Source organism: Myotis yumanensis, unplaced genomic scaffold (assembly GCF_028538775.1).
Source record: "Myotis yumanensis isolate MYYU_CA2020_CCGP unplaced genomic scaffold, mMyoYum1.0.hap1 SCAF_1, whole genome shotgun sequence".
Taxonomy (NCBI): domain Eukaryota; kingdom Metazoa; phylum Chordata; class Mammalia; order Chiroptera; family Vespertilionidae; genus Myotis; species Myotis yumanensis.
Genome location: NW_027223752.1, coordinates 200,516,054 through 200,539,957, shown reverse-complemented (window position 1 = coordinate 200,539,957; position 23,904 = coordinate 200,516,054). Strand labels below are relative to the sequence as shown.

The 23,904-nt window shown below is 34.0% G+C and overlaps 1 protein-coding gene across 3 annotated transcripts in view; it reads right to left on the bottom strand.

Annotated features, from left to right (window-relative positions):
* Nucleotides 1-255: 255 nt before the first annotated feature.
* Nucleotides 256-23,904, bottom strand: part of TECRL (trans-2,3-enoyl-CoA reductase like) — a 93,224-nt gene continuing 69,575 nt past the window's right edge. The window contains exons 7-13 of one of the 3 annotated variants that reach the window (XM_070395821.1): nucleotides 20,714-20,819; nucleotides 19,424-19,496; nucleotides 19,019-19,062; nucleotides 6,217-6,274; nucleotides 3,140-3,225; nucleotides 2,565-2,610; nucleotides 256-1,647 (exon numbers count right to left, since the gene is read on the bottom strand). In XM_070395821.1, the coding sequence (XP_070251922.1) occupies nucleotides 1,520-1,647; nucleotides 2,565-2,610; nucleotides 3,140-3,225; nucleotides 6,217-6,274; nucleotides 19,019-19,062; nucleotides 19,424-19,496; nucleotides 20,714-20,819 (541 nt within the window). In that variant the 3' untranslated portion in view covers nucleotides 256-1,519. The remainder of the gene's footprint in view (nucleotides 1,648-2,564; nucleotides 2,611-3,139; nucleotides 3,226-6,216; nucleotides 6,275-19,018; nucleotides 19,063-19,423; nucleotides 19,497-20,713; nucleotides 20,820-23,904) is intronic. The other 2 variants (XM_070395830.1, XM_070395839.1) reach the window with 2 other exon arrangements.

The window sequence follows — 23,904 nt, the reverse complement described above, 5'->3', positions numbered from 1 at the left end:
TCTTCATCATTCCATATAATTAATTTCAAATGTACATTTTTATAAATATATATGTATATTTACATGTAAACATGATGCATATATAAATTAGTATATATTATATATTAAATTTAGTTAAATAATATCTAGAAGATATTTTAATTGTTATAATTTTAGAATGATAGCATACAGTGTATGTATAGAAATAAATAAAATACATGACTAATTACAAGTATTTCACTTTTAATATAGGTAAATTTTTCACAACAAATTGAACTAGCATAAGACATTATATACGTGTCAATAACATTTTGAACAATAGGGAAAAATTAATTGCTATCAATATAATGTGTAAAATTCAAGTGATTTAAATGTCACAACTTTAAAAAATATTTACTTTAGGATTCAGATATTCTAATTGTTTTAAGCCAACAGTATTATGGAATATTTAATGAAATAAGAAATTATTGTCTAAGGATCAACTCCTTGCAAATATACTGGATGCTATTTTTCATTACTTATGTCTTTAATTTATGTTTTTCAATTGCCTCAAATCTATTACTCTAAATTTATCTAGATTATACCATTTTTTAAAATTGTTTTATTGCTTAAAGTATTACAATGAGTATTACATATGTCTCCTTTTTTCCCCGCCCTTGACAATCCCCTAGCCTCCCATACCCGCCAGTGTCTTATGTCCATTGGTAATGCTTATATGCATGCATACAAGTCCTTTGGTTGATCTCTTACCCTCCCTTCCTGCCCCCCAACCCTCCCCGGCCTTCCCGCTGTAGTTTGACAATCTGTTCGAGGCTGCTCTGCCTCTGTATCTATTTTTGTTCATAAGTTTATAATGGTCTTTATTATCCATAAATGAGTGAGATCATGTGGTATTTTTCCTTCATTGACTGGCTTATTTAACTTAGCATAATGCTCTCCAGTTCCATCCATGCTGTTGCAAATGGTAAGAGTTCCTTCTTTTTTTACAGCAGCATAGTATTCCATCGTGTAGATGTACCACAGTTTTCTAATCCATTCATCTACTGATGGGCACTTAGGCTGTTTCCAGATCTTAGCTATGGTGAATTGTGCTGCTATGAACATAGGGGTGCATATATCCTTTCTGATTGGTGTTTCTGTTTTCTTGGGATATATTCCTAGAAGTGGGATCACGGGGTCAAATGGGACTTCCATTTTTAGTTTTTTAAGGAAACTCCATACTGTTCCATAGTGGCTGCATCAGTCTGCATTCCCACCAGCAGTGCATGAGTGTTCCTTTTTATCCACATCCTCTCCAGCACTTGTCGTTTGTTGATTTGTTGATGATAGCCATTCTGACAGGTGTGAGATGGTACCTCATTGTTGTTTTTATTTGCATTTTTCGGATTATTAGTGACTTTGAGCATGTTTTCATATGTTACCATTTTTATTCAGTAAAAATACTGTTATTTGTGAATTTCTGAAACATAATAGTCAACCATCCTGGACGGAGTCTATATTATATTTTTCTATATCAGAGATTAAATCAATTATTTTTTTCTTACAATATGAATGGGATCATTGCTGATTTTCTATGCATATAAGAATTAAATTTCTTCAAATAAATCTTATGTTTCTTTTGTGCCCACAAAGACATTTGGATACTCATCAGAAGTGTAAAAATTCCAACTAGAAGAAAAAAGAAATAATTATCCTTTCTTATTTCTGTGATGGGTGTAGCAAGTTATATTATAAAAAAAACTATCATATATTACTCTTAAAGTATTTCTCAAATGTTTCATAGTTTTCTATCAATTTTATTTACTCATATTAATTGCCTAGCTTATATATGCTCAATCAATATTTATTGCATGGTTTCACAAGCAGAGAAAGTACATAGCACAGGTCAAAATAAATCCACATTTTCATATCCCATTGCCAAAAAATATTACAAAATAAAACTTATTTATCTCTGAATTTTAATAAAATTTTCATATGCATGTAATATACCTCTGCACACATACATACAAATACATATGACAAACCATATTAATTATGATTCAAAAATTTTGTGCAGTGAAATAAAAAATGGATGGAATGGATATTACAAATATCCCTTCTAATACATGCACTTAATTGAAATGTGTCTTTCTTGCATGTGTTAAAATGCCCACTATGCAAGATTATGCATTCATGCTCTCAGCCTTCCCTTCACAGACACTCATGGGAAACTGAAGAGCACATGCACGCCTGGGCCCATGCACAAGAGTAAGTTTCACATTAGATGGATTATTACCACTACTTTTATCTACATTTCCTGGCATGGATTAGGCCACAATACATAGCAATACATAGTAAATAATGTTCCATTATATATGTATTTTTATTGTTGACACTATTGCAAATGTCCCTATTCCTGCACCCTCGTTCCCTCTTCCCTTTGGCCACCACTGTTGTTTTAAAACTTCTTAGAAATCCAAAATAAAAATGAAACCATAAAATCCTTTTGCAAATATGACAAACTTTTAGTACTATATAGTAACTTATTCTCAGAAATCACTTCTAAAGATACATTCACTTCAATGATCAATAACCCTAGGTCTTACCTGGCAGTGTTTGTGTCATTACTGTGAAACTAATCCATGATCCAATCTGTTAGATTAAAACATAAATTAACACTTATCTATGAGTTACCTACTAATTTGTTCATTTGTAACATTAAATAGGTAATCCAAAGCTTTAAACACATTAGAAAAATTATAGATAGAAATAAATTTCCCTAAAATAATTTGTGTTAAATATGATTAAATCATAAATTCTATAAAACAGCATCATATTCATAAGAAAATGGAAGACATTGTTCCAAAAACTCTCACAGAAAATAAAATCTTAAAACATCTCAATACATTGTACATGAAGACTGTAAAATTTTATTTAAATATAGGTAAATATATGCACAAATATTATTTTTTCCCAGGGAAAATTGTGGTTGAAATGTTCCAATTTTCTGTGTATATACATTAATTTAAATCATATCATAATTTATAACTCTGACTACCTTATATCTACAGATATGACATATATTATCATATATTAATCCACAACTCAGGTAAATACATAAATGTATATATTTATTATATCATCAAATAAAGATCCATTATATAAACACATAATAGCATACCTCATAGGTATAGTTAGGACATGAAACCAGGAAAAACATCCATGTGAAGGGGTTGTAATTTGGACTTGGAAAGCAGGCATTAGTTCCTTTTATCAAAAAAAGTAAAATGTCAAGTATGCTATATATTACAAATTTGAACATATATTTGTTATATAATTCTAACTCTCTAGAACAACTATATACCAGATAAAATGTCATCATGTATTTATATAAACCTATTTCACAAATTACTCAGAAGAGAACCATTTTCAAATGTTATGACCTTTTGACTCAAATAGAATAATTGTCATTTCCTGACCATGTCTATAGTTATGTTGTTGTAAAATCACAGAATAAACCATGATAATTACTTCTCTAAGAGTTTAAATAAAATAAAATATAAATGTTACTTTACATAGCATAATAGTTGCAGTGGCATTGGATACTGAGATTAATAAATTCATTCTTATATTTGCATGCCTCTTTCTGTACTCTTTTAGTGTCAAAGAAGATAATTTTGGTTGTGATTATTAAATACCTCAAATGTTCTTTTCTATTAAATTAGTGAAAATCTAAAGGGAATTTTATAAGGATGTCATTTATATGAGAAAATTGTAAAAATGTATCATAAGAGGATTACAGTAAATATCCATATAGTTAATATTCAGAAATACCACATAACATATCCATTCAGCAATCATGATTGTTATTTACAGCTCTCATTATCTTTAGCATATCGTCACTTGATTGTTGTTAGTTATATTTCACCTTTCAAATTTTTTCAGGAACCATTTTAGATAACAATTTTATAATAATTTCAAGTTGAACTTTGAGTCGTGACATTTGTAAAAAGTAAATGTGAATTATATTATTGTTTATTCTCCCTAGCAAGATTTAATCAGATAAACACATAAACTAATCTTTTTAGTTATAATTCTAAAGTCATAATGAAATGTCAGTATGTTTTCAAAATTATAACTATTGTCGAAATACCAAAGTTAAAAATATATTTGGTTCTGGGCAGATTTCATGCACTTCTCATTTAAAGATAAGAATGAATATGCATGCCATTTAATATTACAGATTTTCTTAGTAACATTTATATAAACATATTTGTGTAGTGCCCATATGTACATCAAAAGAAATATAATTGAAAAAGCTATTCAAGTCATAGTAACTGAATTTCAGAGGTGAAAGTTGCACACAAGGTAATCTGGGTTAAAACCTCTACTTTATGACTCATCACACCTGGAGGTAGTGGCTGATCAGGGGTCCACAAATACAAATTTCTTCAAGATATAGTTTATAGATTAAATAACCAATATGTGTGTTGTGACACAGAAACATGTATATAGATATGTCTTAAGTGTACATAGTTGCTGTTAATTGTAATAATAGCTTAGTTTAGGTATTACTAATTTAATTCATTCCCACCATGTTTTCTCTCTCTCTCTCTCTCTCTCTCTCTCTCTCTCTCTCTATATATATATATATATATATATATATATATATATATATATATACAGATCTGGGGGTGGGGAAAGCCAGCCAACTTCCCACATCCCCTACCTTCAGCCAGTCCCACCCCAGATTGACCACCCCACCCCGATCAGGGGGGCAAGCCGGCCAACCTCCTGCAGCCCCTTCCCCTGGCCAGCTCCACCCCCGATGGGCTCCCACCACCCCGATCGGCCCATGGCCCTTTCCTCCAGCAAGCTCTGCCCCAATTGGCCACCCCCACACCAATCAAAGGTGGGGCTAGCTGGCCAACCTCCCACAGCCCCTCACCCAGCCACTGATCCCTGATCAGCCCCCCCAATTGGGGGCAGGGCCTGTCAGCCAATTGCCCTGCCCCTGCCCCCCAGCCAGCCCAGTCTTGATTGGGCCCCAATGGGGCAGGCCGGCTGGCCAACCTCCCACCTTCTCCTTCTCCCAACAAGCCCAGCCCTCATCCGCCCTGATTGGGGCTGGGCTGGCCAGACCCCACCCATGCACGAATTCATGCACTGGGCCTCTAGTTTATAATAAAGCTCCTTTTAAATTAATGTCTGGATATTTTTTTACATTACAATGCCTCACCACCTAAATTTTTTAAACATAAAGGGTTTACTCCACCACTTCAGGGAACACTGCTGACAGGGAAACTTCATTCAACCCTTGGCACTCCCTGTGAAGGATGTGTGGTTGAAAGGAACAACCTCACCCAAGATTACACTCACTTTTTGGTTTTGTCATTTTTTTTTCTCTTTTTAATTTCTCTTTATTGTTTAAAGTATTACAGATGCCCCTCTTTTATCTCCCCATTGATCCCTTCCTCCCCACTCCTCCCTTAGGCCTTCACCACACTACTGTCTATGCCCATGGGTTATGTAAAAATTCATATTCAATATTTGATCAATATATCAAATTGATGTCTCAATCTTACAACATTGTTATTTTATTCCAACTTTATAATGGTCCATAGTTTCATCTGAGACTCTCATTGGTACTATATTGCTCTCAATTTCCTACCAAATATTATTTTTTTCCGCATGTATAAAAACACTCTCTAACACATCTCCTGACTGCTGATTCCCATACAAACTTTATTTTAGAGAACCCACTATTAGGGCATATGATGTAATTCAAATATTTGGAAAACTTAGGCATCAAAGGTTAAGGATTAGGGCATATCTTAAAGGTTTTCAACTATTGCTATTTGCCACTCAAAAATTGTGTGTGTGTGTTTTTTAAATACACATAGTTAGTATATAACCTTATGTTGGTTATATTAGTTTCAGATGTATAATAAAGTGATTCAACATTTTTATACCTTACAGTGTGATTACCCTGCTAATTCTAGTAATTATCTGTCTTCATATAAACTCATCCATATATTATAGAATATATTCTCCTTTCCCTTTTCACTTATACCCCATTCCCTCCCTTCTGATAACCATTCCTTCGTCTCTGTTTGTGAATCAGTTTTTGTTTTTTTGTTTGTTTGTTTTCTTCCACATATAAGTGAAACCATCCAGTGTTTGTCTTTCTATTTAAGACTTTTTAAAAAATAACAACATAATTAACTCTAGAGGAGATTAAAATAAAAAGGCACTCACCTGTGTGATTGGGATGAGCCAATAGTACATTGATGAAATGATTTCCAGCTTCACAAATCTGTAAAATATTTGTGCCTCTTAAAAATATATTCTATAGCCCTAACCAGTTTGGCTCAGTGGATAGAGCGTCGGCCTGCGGACTCAGGGAACCTGGGTTTGATTCCGGCCAAGGGCATGTACCTTGGTTGCGGGCATATACCCAGTGGGGAGTGTGCAGGAGGCAGCTGATCGATGTTTCTCTCTCATCGATGTTTCTAACTCTCTATCCCTCTCCCTTCCTCTCTGTGAAAAATCAATAAAAAAAATATTTAAAAAATATTCTATAGATGGATAACTATCCAGGCAATATATTAACCCTAAAGATTCAATAGATATTTTATTACTCTAATTGTGTAAGGAGAGGAAATTTTGCATCATCACAATAGAAAAAATTGTTTATGGTGATATATAGAATCAAAATAATCTCACATTGAGTTAGAAATTCTGAAGATATTCTTGACTGTTTGTTAAGTAGGTTCAAATTGCCTGATGAATCATGTTGTGCTAATTACCTGGTTTGTACTTGTTACAGGGGTACACTTTTATGTCCTGAAGAAACAAGTCATGCTGCTAAAGATAGACTTGACATGGGTTTCCATTTTCTAAATTGGTTAACACAGTAGCAATCCAGTTTGATTCCTGCTGGTTTCATGTCAATTTAGAAAACTTTTGTAAGTACTACTGGCTGCTGTCTGTCATCTGACTCCTTAGTCATTTATACTCCACTTAGTCCTTGTTAGGAGGCCACCTTCTAAGAAACTGAAGCCTTACCAACATCTCCTGGTTCTAATGCTCCAAAATCGCAACATACAATCCTAGGAATGCATAACCCTTTTCTTTGGCTGTCATGCACACCTTATCCTATTTAACACGATGTATGTATTCAACATATATATATACTATGGTATTAATAATGGTTATGTTATCCAAAATATTTATTGTTTAGAGTCATTCAATTTTCACTATAATATATCCATTTTTACTTAGTGCCTTTAATGCTTTTAACATCTTAAAATATAACTGAATTTGTTCTTTTCTGCTTCAGCATTTTTTGTATACATTTCTTCACATATAACATTATTACTATCATTGCAGAAGATGCTCCTAGTTTCTCAAGTTATCAAAGTATTAAGCTGAATTTTGCTTTTTCAGATAATAACTTTATAGTTGAAATTATTTATGTGTTAATGTGGTTAAGAGTGCGGGCTTTCGGTTGGATGCACTTGAGTTGGAATGCGCTATCTTCCACGTACTCTTTTTTAGAGACTCAAGTGATTTAGATATTTGAAATTTCATTTCTTCATCTAAATGGCAATATTATTTCCTGTCTCATAGGTATTTTATGATGATTGAATAAAATCATGTATTGTTAGAAATTGTTCAATAAAATTATTATGATAATTTTAGTTACCAACATCATCAATAGAAACTTCTCCAGAGAATTATTCTACATTCATCTCACTTCACTAAATTTCTATTTCATACATTGTCAATACTACAAACAATTACCAAATTAATTATTATATGTATGGTCTTCATATAGTTTGCTAATCTCTCAGTCCATACACCCTGTCATACTTATTTTTCATCACTCTCAGTGACATCATAAAATGGGATATATGATAAAATATTTATTAATAAGAAAATTAATCTACCATATCTTTGGTAGTAAATTATGGTTTAGAAAATATGGTTTTCCTTCTGTTAAAACATATTTACTTTGTGATTATCAATATTTTAAACTCATTCAACCATCAAAATATTTTATTCTTCCTACTTTCCTCAACAAAGCTAAATATTTTAAGAAATTAGTCTTCTACCCAAAGTATGAGCAATGAATAAAATGAATTTTGGGTTCAGTTAATCCAGTAGAGTAGCCATATACTAATGTCATAATTTATCATTAGATGCTCTTTCCCTAACCTAATCAGTACTTATAGTGCTGAAATGTGTACCTACATTCTGGGGGTGGAAGAAAAAAACAACTAGACCTATGTGCTTAGAGATACTTAGTTTATTATCAATTTAACTCCATAGTGGATTTTTAAGAGCAATTGTGACCATTTGTAATTTTCACCTTAAGTATTGAGTCCAATACTGTCTGCAATGCTAATTGATTTAGATAAAAGTGGTTGATATAATCACCTCCGGGTTCAGGAGTAAGATTAGAAAATTCAGTCACTGCCAGAAACTTAATAAATGGTTCTATCCCTGATTAAAACTTCAGGGGCACCATTCTAATAGAAAAATAGTGATATCTCATTGTTGTTTTAGTTTGCATTTACCCGATGACAGATGGTGCAGAGCATATTTTGATATACATTTTGCCACCTGTATATCTTCTTTAGTAGCATGTCTGATACAGTCTTGGCCCATTTTTAAATTTAGTTGTTTGTCATCTTATTGTTGAATTTTAAGAGTTCTCTATATATTTTGTATAACAGTTCTTTATCAAATGTGTCTTTTGCAAATATTTTTCTCCTGTCTATGCTTGCTTTCTTATTCTCTTGACATTATCTTACACAGAGCAGCTATTAATTTTAATGAAGTAGCTTTGCAATTACTACTTTCTTGGATGTATCTTTGGTATTGTATATAAAAAGTCAATGCCGTACCTAAAGCCATCTAGGATTTCTCCTATGTTACCTCCTAAGAATTTTATAGTTTTGTATTTTTCATTTAGATCTAAGATCTATTTTAAGTTAATTTATGTGAAGGGTATAAGGTCTGCATATAGATTCATTTTTTTAAATGTGTATGTCTGGTTGTACCAGCACTACTTATTATGCCTTCCTTTGCTCTATTTTATTTTCTTTGCTTTATCCAATACGTTTCACTTTTGAAAATTAATGATTGTAAGATTTTAGGCAAAAGTTTAAATATTATATAATTGTATAATATGAAGACTAAATGTTATTTTATGATTTTACTTGTATGAAATTAATATTTTATTGTATAAACTTGTTCTAAGACATGGCATTTTTTTATTTATAAAATAAACTATTTTATTATGGAATTAATTTATTGCTTAAAATCATTTATCTTTATTTTACGTGTTCCGACTCATTAGCACATTCTGTGAACACTTAAAGTTTATTTATTTTAATTTTTAAATAAGTCTTTATTGTTCAGTTTATTACAGTTGTTCCTCTTTTTTCTCCCCATAGCTCCTCTCTAGCTGGTTCCCACCCCACCCTATGTCCTTACCCCCCCATTGTCCTTGTCCATAGGTGTTCAATTTTTGTCCAGTCTCTTCCCGCACCCCCACATCCCCTTTCCCCTGAGAATTGTCAGTTCACTCCCTTTCTATACCCCTGATTCTACTATACTCACCAGTTTATTCTGTTTATCATATTTTTTATTCACTTGATTTTTAGATTCACTTGTTGATAGATATGTATTTGTTGTCACTTTGTTGTTCATAATTTTTATCTTTATCTTTTTCTTCTTCTTCCAATTCTTAAAGAATACCCTTCAGCATTTCTTATAATACTGCTTTGGTGGTGATGAACTCCTTTAGCTTGTTCTTATCTGTGAGCTCCTTATCTGATCTTAAATTCTAAATGATAGCTATGTTGGGTAGAGTAATCTTGGTTGTAGGTTCTTGCTATTCATCACTTTGAATATTTCTTGCCACACCCTCTGGCCTGCATTGTTTCTGTTGAGAAATCAGCTGACAGTCATATGGGTACTCCCTTGTAGGTAACTAACTGTTTTTCTCTTGCTGCTTTTAATATTCTCTCTTTGTCTTTTGCTCTTGGCATTTTAATTATGATGTGTCTTGGTGTGGTTTTCTTTGGATTCCTCTTGTTTGGGGTTCTCTGAGCTTCCTGGACTTGTAAGTCTATTTCTTTCACCAGGTCGGGGAAGTTTTCTGTCATTATTTCTTCAAATAGGTTTTTAATATCTTGCTCTCTCTCTTCTTCTGGCAACCCCATAATTTGGATGTTGTATGTTTGAAGTTGTCCCAGAGGATCCTTACACTATCTTCATATTTTTTTATTCTTTTTTCTTTTTGCTTTTCCAATTGGTTGTTTTTTGCTTCTTCGTATTTCATATCATTGACTTGATTCTTGGGATCCTTTGGTCTGCTGTTGGATCTTTGTATATTATTTTTTATTTCAGTCAGTGTATGCTTAATTTCTAATTGGTCCTTTTTCATATCCTTGTGGGTCTCACTAAATTTCTCAGAGGTTTCTAGAACATTCTTGAGTAACCTTATAACCGTGGTTTTGAACTCCATATCTAGTAGTTTGCTTTCCTCTATTTCTTTCATTTGTGACATGTTTCTTTGTCTCTGCATTTTGGCTGCTTCCCTGTGTTGATAGAGTAGCTTTGTGTGCTAGGTGTCCTATAGGGCCCAGTGGCTCAGCCTCCCCAGTCGCCTGAGGTAAACAGTCTTGGTGGACCCCTTTGTGGGCTGTGTGCACAGTCTTATTGTAGTTAAGCCTTGATTGCTATTGGTATCACTAGGAGAAATTGACCTACAGGCCAATTGGCTGTGAGGACCAGTTATGTCTAAAAAGGGGAACTGCTGTGTTGGAGACACCCTTATGGAGCAGTACTTACTTCAGTGGGGCTTTGGTGCTCACTGAGTCTGGCCCCTGCCTGTGTCTCTTTGGATCTGAAGAGTTGTAATCTGGTGTGGTCTCACTCTGACCACTGGGTACACTGGCCCTTGGATCTCCAAGGAAGTGCAAAGTCACCCACTGCCTGAGGCCACCCAGCAGGAGCTACAGAGAGATTTGCAGATTCCTCCTCTTTGTTTGGGGTTTGGAGGTGACTAGATGAGGTGAAGCTGTGAAGCAATGCAGGCTGCTGACAAGCCTTAGGCCTTCTTTTGGAAGCTCTGGGGTTCTTTGACCCAGCTGCAGTTTGTTAGTTTTAGATTGCAAAAGGCCAGACCATTCGTATGCAAAAGCCTCTGGGCATAGCATGTGTGGGGTTTTAAATTGGATGGGGCGGGTTCTCGGGATCACAGGGTGGTGCAAACAGCAATGGTTGCCCATCGGCCCTGCCCTGGATAGGTCCTTGGGTCTCTGTGTCCCATGACCCTGTGCAGGAACAATGAACACTGCAAGCACCTCTGCAAGAAAGCCCCCCTTGTGTTCCGGCCGGCTGCCAGACAATCCAGTTTTTCCCCATATGAGTCTGTGTCCCCAGAGTCTCGCCCGGAACTGGAGTTCAGAGCAGTTGGGAGTTTGTATCTCCCTCCCGATTGAAAAAGACCACAGCGTACCTAGTTGCCAGCCCATTTCATGTGCTTCCGTACCTCTGCTCTTCTGTATCTCTGCACCTCCTCCTACCAGTCTAGATGAGCTTTTCTCTTTCCCTCTAGTTGTCAGACTTCCAGTCGGCCAGCCTTCCTGTGGTTCTGGATGGTATCCGTTTTGTTTTTTAGTTGTAGTTTTGATGTGGTTGTGCGAGGCAGCAAGTTCAGGTGTTTACCTATGCCACCCTCTTGGTGAATCCTAAAGTTTATTTTTAATCCATAGAGTTTTCGTGAACTGTTGTGTAACACAAGAATGTGCACACCCAGCATAAGAATATAGTATAAGAATGTCATCATACAACATATTTTTTAAAAAATTAAAAAAGATACCTTATATATGCTAACTCTGTAGTTAATTATTACTAAAATACACTTAAGATAATAATTTTTTTCAGGAATTATTTTTACATTGGTTTTGATATCTGTTCTAGCAAAAATTATTTTTATGGTTAGAGTAGCTGCTGATTTTAATTGAGATAATGAGTTTAGTTAGAGTAACTCAGTTTTAGCTGAAAAACCAAGTATAATTATAACCAATTATAATAAAATAAAAATATAATACTTAAATTAGTTATACATAATTAATTTCTTAAAACTAGTTTTATAAAAAATTATATAAGAAACAGGAACTCCAACCAAATTAGGTATAACATTTAATTCCTATGCATGTTATTGTTTATATTATCTCCCTCAGGATTTGAGAGGAAACTAAACTGACAAATATTGGGAAAAATCAGAGTCTTGGATTTTTTTGTCTTTAATAAAAAGTAAATGTAAACTTTTATTAATAATAGTTATCAGAAAAATTGTCACAACCACATTTAAAGAGAGGGCTGAGAATAAAAGCACTTAACATTGGCATACTTTACTTCTCTCTCTCTCATCTCATCCACAAACACCAAATATTCATAAGCAGTTTCCTACCCTTTCTGTGCTTTCCACAACCAGGCCACACTCTCCCCTACTTTAATTAAAAGCGATGATACATTGTTCCTCTAATAAAAAAATCTGTCCTATGTCCAATGTCCTTCCCAGCTAAATGTTACAGGAGAAGGTATGACTACTTGATGAGAGGATTATTTATTACTCTCTGAGAATATTTGCATTTTAATAAAAAACTTAACCTAAGCGAGTGGATAACTAATGATGAGACTGAAGACAGAGGCAAACCAGGGAGAGGAGTTAGTTCTGTACTTTACAAACCTGTATGTTATTAACTACTCCTCCCATACCCTACATTGTTGAAGAGACAGTAAGGAAAGAAACATTTATTTTTCTGGTGAAATGTTTAATGTACAAAGAATCAGCAGAACAAAATTGCTTCTGGGGAGTAAGAATAAAGTTGAGAGGAAGCATAGTTAAAGAAAATAGAATTGTTAGTTATATCATAACAAAATCTTAAAAATTATAAAACTTGTTTTGTTTTGCAATTGTGAATTTGGTGCTTTTATTTGTTGTTTGGTGAGTGGAGTTCGGTTCAGAGGATGAAAAGGGGTCATAGAAATATGAAGAGGCTGGATTACAGTGTCTCCACAATATTCACAGAATATTCAGCAGAAAAACAAAGTAACATCTACTAGTAAAAGTTGTAGGGAAAGATATTCTGATGTCTTTGTAAATTTGCCAATACTGTATTTGATTCTACTTGTTTGATTTTTTTCCTTGTAGATTTTGTAATAGCACACATATGTGAAGGAAAAGGTTATATTGAAAGAATTAACACAAAGGGAGAAGGTAATGATATAGTTCTCATAATATTGTGTAAACATGGCAAAACTCATCAAAATAAAAGATTTTCCACAAGGTATTATTATTATTTAACTTTTGAATGCATTAGGAATCCATTGAAAGGGGGTTTTATTTCTTGTGCTTACAACATATTATGTTTAGTATATTAGAAACCTCAGAATAGCAATAGAAAAAAAAAACACAGAGTGAGCACAAAAGAAAATCATAATTCTTAATAGTTAGTTCACGAAATGGATGATTCACATATGAGTAATTAAGAATTAACTACAATCATATTTAGCAGTGTTCTAATATATCATCTTCTTACCAGGTGATAATCTGCCTTTTTTTTTTTTGGCAGTTAGGTCAGTTTTTTATTATAAAAGTGGGAATAGTGTTCCTTCCAACTCTCTATATTTTTTTACTAAAAGGCAGAGGTACTTCATGGAGTGTGGTTTTTGTGTAGTTATCTATTTTTTCTTCTCTCTCCTTTTTTTAATGAAAAGGAAACTTTCTAACAAAGTACTAAACATAAACCAAGGGCAGGGGCAGAATACTTCGGTTAAGGTCCCACCTGAGTGCATTTTATATGTTACACCAAAACACTCAAGTCTGAGGTTGAAATGTTTAGTTATCACTCATCTCAGTTTAGATAAACTCATGCCCATGGGTCTGGTAGTTGGATTAAATGCCAAGTACAACAAAACGCAGTTTGTTCTCTGCAACATTGAGAGGCGCACTCTTTCTGGAGTTCACTTATTATTTTCGAAGGAAATGAGATGTCCTTCGTACAAGAGATATGCACCAAATCACCCCACACGTGTTTCCTCAAAGTGCTTTTAGAGCATCTGGTGTCACTTAGAAGTGATGAGAAAACACAGGGATATTTGTTGATACTTAACACTGAATTTTCTCATTTAACAAGGGCCTCTAAAGTTTACTTTGATTTTAGTTTATGGATTACATTTACATTTCTATGAATGTTGACTGGATTATTAACTATGGTTGGCTGTAAGAATGTAATTTTGCATTATTTAAAATTTGTATACCATTTTATTTTGGGAGGACAAGCCAGTGCATCCTTTCAGGTCCACTGTGTATGTACAATCTCTGGAAAGCTTTCTTCTCCATCCCACCCCCAGACTGAAATGGAAAGCCTCACTCCCTTTAAAGCCCATGGCATGGCACTATCTATATCATCCTTGTGAAACTGTTGCTGTGGTTTTTTTTTTTTTTTTTTTTTCCTTTTCTCAGTAATTGCTGAGTAAAACCAACTTTAAATGAATGGTGTCCCCTTCCCCCTTGTGTTGAGAGTACAGAGATCAGTAAATGAAGAATAGGAAATTTTGCAAACATAATGTTTTATTAGCAGAAAGTTAGCACTTGCAATTAAGATAACCATTTTGTCTGCCTGAATTTTAAATTATGGAAGACTGACCCAGGAATTTCCCCTTGGTTCCTTATATATAACAATTGATTCTCCTATATACTGATGCTTTTAATATAAAATAATTTACAATGCATTGGGCTTAAAAACAGGTTACTTATTCTTTCCAATTATTTGAACATATGTTCTTTGTGATAAATCTCAAAGGTATACACTTTTGGATTTGGCTATTATGAATGAAAAAACTATAAGATGAACCTTGAACTATAAGATGTTGATTATACATGTATTCATTAGTTGTTAGATCAATTCATTAGTTGTTACATCCTCTATTAGAATATTAGAATCAGTTTCATAAAACTCTTTTCATAATACCATATTTTATTTTTGAAAATTAAGTGTCTCCTCTACATTGATAATGATTAAGAAATCCCAGATCTAGAAGGTCTTTATAATTTGTTATCACGATTGACTATTTTAAGAGTCACAATGGACCTTTTGTATAATTTCTAAATTTCTATTTGCAATGAAATACAATTACATTCAAAATTTTGACTTTTAATTAAGGTTTTCCCATACTCTCAAAGCTACATATAATTAAAAGCAGAGGTTATTCTTTTTTGTCTTATTTTAAGTCTATGATTGAAACAGATAATGCTTGTTATGTGCTAGAAATGTGGAGTTAAAGTTATCAGTACATCTGTATTGGACATAATCTATGCTTCTCTGTATCAATATTTATGTAGTTTGGCATCTTGGCCTTTATAAGATAGCAACTGTGATAAAAGGTTACTCTTTGCCTAATTCTTCTATTTATTATTATATTATTAATTTTTACATGGGAAATATATAAAAGAATATTGATTAACAAAGGCATGTGTGAAAAAGAAGCATTAGTAACTTAAGAAATTAGAATTTTTTAAAGTCTTTGGTGGGGGGATGTATAATGCAAACTACTAGAATTTTGCTTGTTTTAAAATATGTCTCTTTTAACTTTTTAAAATTAAATTCATTGGACTGACATTGGTTAATAAAATGACAGGTTTCAAGTGTACAGTTCTCTGATACATCTGTGTATTGCATTGTGTGTTCACCACCCAAAGTCAAGTCTTCTGTCACCACATACTTGACCCCATTTACTCTTTATTACCCTCACCCCCTTCCCTTTGGTACTCACAATACTGTTGTGTGTGTCTATGAACTTTTTTTTTTTTTTTTTAAATTAAATCTTTATTGTTCAGATTATTACATTTGTTCCTCTTTTTTCCCCCCATAACTCCCCTCCTTCCAGCTCCCACCCCACCCTCCACCCTCACTCCCCACCCACTGTGTTCATCCATAGGTGCATGATTTTTGTCCAGTCACTTCCCGCATCTCCCACACCCCTTTTTCCCCCAAGAATAGTCAGTCTATTCCCTTTCTATGTCCCTGATTCTATTATAATCACCAGTTCATTCTGTACATCAGGTTATTTATTCACTTGATTCTTAGATTCATTTGTTGATAGATGCATGTTTGTTGTTCATAATTTGTATCTTTACCTTTTTCTTCTTCTTCCTCTTCTTAAAGGATACCTTTCAGCATTTCATATAATACTGGTTTGGCAGTGATGAACTCCTTTAGCTTTTCCTTATCTGTGAAGCTCTTTATCTGACCTTCAATTCTGAATGATAGCTTTGCTGGATAAAGTAATCTTGGTTGTAGGTTCTTGGTATTCAGCACTTTGAATATTTCTTGCCATTCCCTTCTGGCCTGCAAAGTTTCTGTTGAGAAATCAGCTGACAGTCGTATGGGTATTCCCTTGTAGGTAATTGAGCCTCTTTCTCTTGCTGCTTTTGAGATTTTCTCTTTGTCTTTTGCTCTTGGCATTTTAATGATGATGTGTCTTGGTGTGGTCCTCTTTGGATTCCTTTTGTTTGGGGTTCTCTGCGCTTCTTGGACCTGTAAGTCCATTTCTTTCACCAGGTGGGGGAAGTTTTCTGCCATTATTTCTTGAAATAGGTTTTCAATATCTTGCTGTCTCTCATCTTCTGGGACTCCAATGACTCTGATATTAGACCGCTTAAAACTGTCCCTGAGGCTCCTTACACTATCTTCACACTTTCGGATTCTTTTTTCATTTTGCTTTTCCAATTGGGTGTTTTTTGTCGAATCTTTGGTTTGATTATTGTACTCCTCTGGTCTGCTATTGGGTATAATATTCTTTATTTCAGTCCGTGTATGCTTACTTTCTAATTTCTTTATCGTAGCATCGAGGGTCTCATTAGTTTTCGTGAGGCTCTGCACAAATTTATGGCAAGCCCTCAAAATTGCGATTCTTAGCTCCATATCCTCCATTTCTGTCATGTTTTTTTGTCTCCGCATCTTTTATGCTTTCTTGGTGCACCCCCTTGTTGTCTCTGTGCGCAGTCTTGTTCTAGCCAAGCCTTAATTGTTGTAGTTAACACTAGAGGGATTTGACCCCCAGGTCGACTGGCTGTGGAAATCAGCTGTGTGGAAAACGTCTGCCTTCTGGGGAGGCGCTAATCCAGCCTTTGCCTGAGGCGATTGGCAAATGGCTGTGCGCAGAGTTTGGGCGGGGCGGGATCAACAGGGCGGGCGGAGGGAGCAGTTATGGCCACGCTCAGTCTTGTTCCCAGAGGCTCTGCTTCTCAGAACCCCGGCAGCCGCTGCAAACCTCGGAGAGAAAGCTGCCCTCAGGTTCCAACTGATGCCGGATAATCCCGCTTCTCCCGTTTGAGTCTGGGTCCCTAGAGACTCGCCCGGATCTGGAGCCCAGAGTCTGAGACTCACTCCCGACAGAAAACGACAACCGCGCCCTCAGCCACCAGCCTGCTTTGCGCGCGCACCTCGGTACCTTTGTATTTTCCACACTGCGCCGCCTCTGAGCCTCGATTTGCTGTTCTCTTTCCTTCTAGTTGTAGAGTCTCTCTTCAGCCAGCCTTCCTGTGGTTCTGGGTGATGTCCGTTCAGTCTTTTAGTTGTATTTTTGAAATGGTTGTTTGCGGCAGTGGTCTCCGGTGTTTACCTACGCCGCCATCTTGGTCTCCATCTGCATCCTTTTATTATTTCGTCTATGAACTTTTGTTTGTTTGTTTTTTCTTGTGTGTTCTTACTTGTTGCTTTCAGTTTTATAGACCACATTGAGTGAAGTCAAATGCTTCTTGACTTTTTCATGTCTGACTTATTTTGTTTAACTTTTTAAGAAAAATACTATAACAATAATGACATGAATTTTTGAAAAAGCTATAACTTTTTAAAAATTATTTTATACTAGAGCCATGGATTCATAGTCATACTTTGTTGGAGAAATCAAGAAAATGGGACAAGTGTAAATATTTACACAGGAATAAATAATAGTAAAGAAATTACAAAAAATAAAAAAATGAAATCATAGGGAAGATGAGGATGAGAGAAACAATCAGATGTGATATAAAAACACATCTAAATAAAGATCAAATATGTGCTTTTTGTTTTGTTTATCCATTAATTCATTCTTCCATTTGCTCAAATTAACTAAGTAGTTACTCCACAGAGAGCATTAGACATGGTACAGCATAGGTTAGCAATAAAAGCATCAACATGAATTACTTCATGATGAGAGCTGGGAGGAGGGAAGGTAGATGGAAGTGGAAAAGGGTATGGGAAATAAATGTTGATGGATGGAAACCTGAGTTGGGGTGGTGAACACACAATACAGCGTACAAATGATATGATTTAGAATTGTGTACTTGAAACCTGTATAATTTTGTTAACCAGTGTCACTCCAATAAATTCAATATAAGGGGAGGGGGTACAAAAGCTCAATATAGTATAGGGCATATAGTCAATAATATATTGTAATAATTATGCACAGTGCAAAATGGTACTAGACTTACCAGGTTGATCACTTGGTAAGTTAAATAAAATGATCTGAAGCACTAAACTGAGAACAATTAGGAAATATTTCATGTTTCATTAAAAAAAAGCTGACTATGTTTTCATAATTATGTTTTAACTATCATGCTAAAATGGTTTTTGGATGTTCATATGTTAAACTTGTAAAACTTTTTGCTCTTAAATATAAGTTGGTAAATTTGCAGACAATAAGAATTACTGAGTATAATTTTTTTCCAATCTTACTTTCCTCAAAATAATTCTAATTATCCTTCATAGATGAGTAGAACATTTTGATTAAAAGATTTAGAGAATTAATGACTTAATAATGGAAAGTCATATTATATACCTCATTTAATACCATTAGGCACTTTATATAAAAATAGGTCACATTATCTAAAGGCAAATACTCAAATATATTCTGTTTTGCATCTTAATAATATCACAATTGGAGCATGACTAGCTAATAATAATAATAATAATAATACATACATACATACCAGAAAATTAATAGCTGATACTGTGACTTGCCTGTTTCCAAATGCTAGAAAAGAGGAGAAGATGGTAGGTAAAGACTCATATTTTCGATTGTCACATTACACACATAATTCAGGCAAGGTTCATTGGATATCACTACCCTCTAATCAAAAGTATTAAGGGTTATATAATTGACTTTTTGGAATGATACCTTTGCAATCTAAAAACATTTAAAATGGAACTTAATACAATGTCCTAATGTAATCTTTTTCATGGTGGGAAAGTTAAAATATACAAAGTACAAAAAGGTATAATTATCTGATAAGCTCACCATTTGTTTTAACAATTCCACTTCTTTCTTTTAGTTTTATGTGAGTGTGTTTACATGAAATTTTGTATGGGGTTAGTTAAGAAGAAATTCTACATACATGGTGGTGTATACCGTGGGTGATTAATGTAGTAGGCAATCCAGGAAGTGAATCCCCAATAAAAGGCACAGCCCTACAAATAACACAAGATAAGATTTAGAAAAAAAAAAAAAAATATATATATATATATATATATTATATCTCATCATTTTAAACCATTCCATACATTTATATGTCACACTACAATAGATTTACATGAAAAATGGTATACATTTTCTAAGTTGGATAAATGAAATTCTTCTTCACCCAGTATATTAACATTTTAAAAATACTTATTTAATATCATTCAAGTAATGCATTTCTTTGTTCAACCCTTATTAATATAAATGGGTATTCATGATAGAAAGTAAATGTAAGTATATTTTGCTAGAATAATTTTATCCATCCAGTAAGAAATATGAAGTAATAAAATAATAAATTATATATTAGATAAGATATATCAATAATCATTTCCCAAATGTAAATGAACAAAAGAATGAATTTTTGAACCATTAGTAGTAATACATGTTGATTGATTAGAAAGGGCAATTGGCTAATTTTAGAAGTTCTAGGCTATAACACCGATCTTGCCCTGTATAATACATTTTAATACCTTCTGTCAAAAGAGAAACTAGTCTAAATGATTTCTGAGGTTTCTAAGAATTATAGACTTCTGTGGTTTCTTTACAATGACAACAATGAAATGGCTGCCTCATTCAAATTTTTAGAAAACAGATATTTGGAGGGAAAAGCAAGATTTTAGTAGGGATATAGTAATATTGAAAGTAAATTTTGAATTGGAAAATAAATTTGAATTGGACATTTGAATTGTGGCATGTTATCTAATGTATATTTCCATATCAATGTTTCAGAAAATTTCCTATTTTCTTGATAGTTATTTAACAGTTAGTAACTGTTGCATTTACCTTTTATTTGAAGAACAAAAACATCATAAAAATGGGTGCAGTATCATTACTTCAATCACACAAATGTATATTTATAGGAGGGTTCATATATGAGGTTTTTTCTCTTAAAGAATATGAATTCAATGCTAAGTTTTTTCCAAAATAAAAGGTTTCTATGTACTGTTACTGGATGAAGGCAGCTCCAAGGAATGGCATTTCAGAACAGATTGTTTAAGATATGCTGATAAGTTGAATAGATAAAAACAAACAAACAAACAAACAAACAACCACAACAACAAAAACCCTAGACTTGAGGAAAATAAACATGTTTGAATTATTTTGCAAATAGTTCAATACACAAAATATCTCAATAATAATTACAATTGTAAAACATATTAATCCTGACCTTTATCAAATTTTTCAAAGGTGTATGCCCTGCAGAAACTTTGTGAACAAATAAGGTTTCCAAAAGATATCGAATATAGTGTATACAATGACAGAAGCAGGCCAAGCTAGAAACAAAAACAAAAACATGAACACATTAAATTCCCTTCTATAAATATGGCTTTCCTTATGCATTTCTTTTTTAGTTCACTCTGATATTCTATATTAGGAAATAGTATTTCCAGTAATCAAAACACTGGTGTTTTTTTAAATACTTTTATTCCAGAAATTTAAAAACTTATTTAAAATGAAAGTACTGTTAAAACACTCTATAAATTTACTTCTGATGACACTAGAAATATATGATATACCCATCATAGGCTATATATTCACACCTGCTCCGGAATACAATAATTGCAAATGTGCTCATATCAAAATGACTCTAAATTGAAGCAGATAATTTACAAGTTTTAAAAATATCCAAAACCTACTTAGAATGCATATGACATTTTATAATATTCAGAGTAACTTTTTCATTGTCTGGTTGTCCTTTAGCAAGTGCCATAAATTAAGTTTGAGTTTCATTTTCTATGGAGCCAATGCAACTTGTATTTGTTTATTTTATCTACAAAGTAAGTCTCAACTTTACAGAGCATCAAGGGAGGCAGTGTATCAGGTATTCTTGAGGAAGAATATGAAAGCAATAATCAGACAAATGCTGAAGAGAGAAGAGATTTTGCTAATAATGGACTTTGAATTTTCAGGTCACAGTGGAAGAATTCCCAGAGTTGGGGAGGACTTAAGAAGGCAACAGCCGAAACCGGGTTGGCTCAGTGGATAGAGCGTCGGCCTGCGGACTGGAGGGTCCCAGGTTCGATTCCGGTCAAGGGCATGTACCTCGGTTGCGGGCACATCCCCAGTGGGAGATGTGCAGGAGGCAGCTGATTGATGTTTCTCTCTCATCGATGTTTCTGGCTCTCTGTCTCTCTCCCTTCCTCTCTGCAAAAAATCAATAAAATAAAAAAAGAAGGTAACAAATAGAGGACAGTAGAGTTTATTGAAATGGAGAGTGTATAGGAAATTTAGTATGGGTTTAGTTAAGGAGAAATTCTACGTACATGGTGGTGTGTCTGAGGGATGATCTGAAAATACGGAGTTAATGAGGTGGGTGAACTAAACAGGGATAATATGTCTAAATATCTAATGTGTCCTCTTGCATTTAAGGCACATAATCAAACTATGAATGCTGAGTGCAGAAAAGGTTCTCTGGTGTCTTTTTCCATTCCTGATGATGCAGCAAGAAGTTGTAAGGAGGTGTGTTCTTAGCCACAGTGCAGCTGGTTTACTCAATCCCTCTGGTGGGAGAGGCCGTGGTAATTTTGAGTAGGTAGCCTCTATCTTAAGTACTACTGACTGAATTGAAGAATAACCGTTATATAAAGCTGTGGACCACCCTTCACTGCCGATGGAAAGAAAGATCCCGCAAGTAATTTGGCCTTAGCCGTAGTGTGTAGAGGCTTCTAAGAATTGTGTGGCTGTTGAGTCACATGTAAATCTAAACCTACCTGAAAAATATTTTGACTGTGATTTGATTCAAAGCATTTTGGGAGGATTAACATTAGAGTAAGTGGCAAGTGAATATAGCATTTGAAATTTGATCTTTTTAACCATAAGAAAGTATAGCATCCATCCTGAAATGTGTTTGCCTTAGGAGCCTTGTGATTATTTTATAGAGCTCTACTAGACACTTACATTTCAGAAGTAGTTTGTGTATTTGTGTGTTTCTGCTCTGGAATGATTTCATATAAAGTCAACATATTTGCTATTTTGAACTACGTTGCAAAAATACATTTATTACTGAGAGGTTATAAAATATGATGTGTTTGTGTTTAAGAATAGTAACCAATAGTCATCCAATTGCTTTGAGACGACCAGGCAGGGGTGAGGGGTGTCCCTTTTCCATGCTGTGCTATAAATCTGGTACATGTTATATCTTTGGTCTAAAAACTGAGTGTAATTGCATTCTTCTTATGAACTCTTCACCCCATAATCTTTCCAAATGAATTCATTGTTCTCTTCACTTAACAAAAAGAAAGACATATGTTTTGTCCAAAGGCCCCTGAGCAACCTGTTCTATACTGACCTGACCATCTTTCCAGAAAACAAAGAAAAAAGTTCAAATGCAACTTTCTTAGAAAAGTTACTTCAGACCTCCCATCAATGTCAGGTTTTTCTCTTTTATACTCTACAAGAGTGCATTGTAAAATAAATATGTATATAATTCGTTTGTCTATCTTACCATTCAAAACATTTTTATTGCATATTCCCTGTAAATCAGACAATGTGTTAAGCAGTGAAGATAGATGGAACATCAAAGTATTTCATGACAAAACTTTAACTCTATAGAAGGAAAGACAAATGATAGTGAATATGTAATTTTAAAGTAAAAACATATAAAGGAAAAGCACTTTAGTAGCATTTTTGCCATGGAAGGAATCGCAATGGCTACCCTGAGTACGAAATATTGAGCTTCTATTTGAAGTTTGAGTGAGAGATAAGGAAGAGGGAGGAGATGCGGATGGAGGAATAGGGACGGCATGTATAAATGCCTGGTGTGAAGGGGGACATGGGAAGTATAAGGACAAGGAGGGAGGTCAGTGCGGCTGGAGTACAGACATTAAGGGCAAGGAAAAGCTTGATTTGAGATGTCAAATTCACAGTCAAGTCATTCTCTGTCTTTGAGTATCCCTAAGGCCTAAAATCTGCTTAACTCACTTAGAATGCTTTCATTTAATCAGGTTCTTTGTGTTAAATTGTTAATCCTAAATTTTTGCATCTCAATGTAGTATCTTAAACAGTATTTCTCTTTAATTTGGTAGAGAGAGAGAGAGAGAGAGAGAGAAAGAGAGGTTAATTATTTCCACAAAATGCCATAGTTGTATGTTCTGCTTATTTTGTTTTTATGACTATCCTATTCTTTTTTTTCCCTGTATGTCTTATTTCAAAGTAAAATTTTACTTTGGATTTTTACTTACTAAAGGAAACTTGTTAAAAATCCTCCCTCCCCCCTGTTTATGACTTAGGTAATCATGTATTTTCTATGCAATGTTGTCCATATTTTTAGAGAAATGTTTTATATTTTATGCTCTATACAAGGCCTTTCCATTTTATAATTTTAAGCTTTTTTGATATTTCTAAATTTCCAGATTTCTC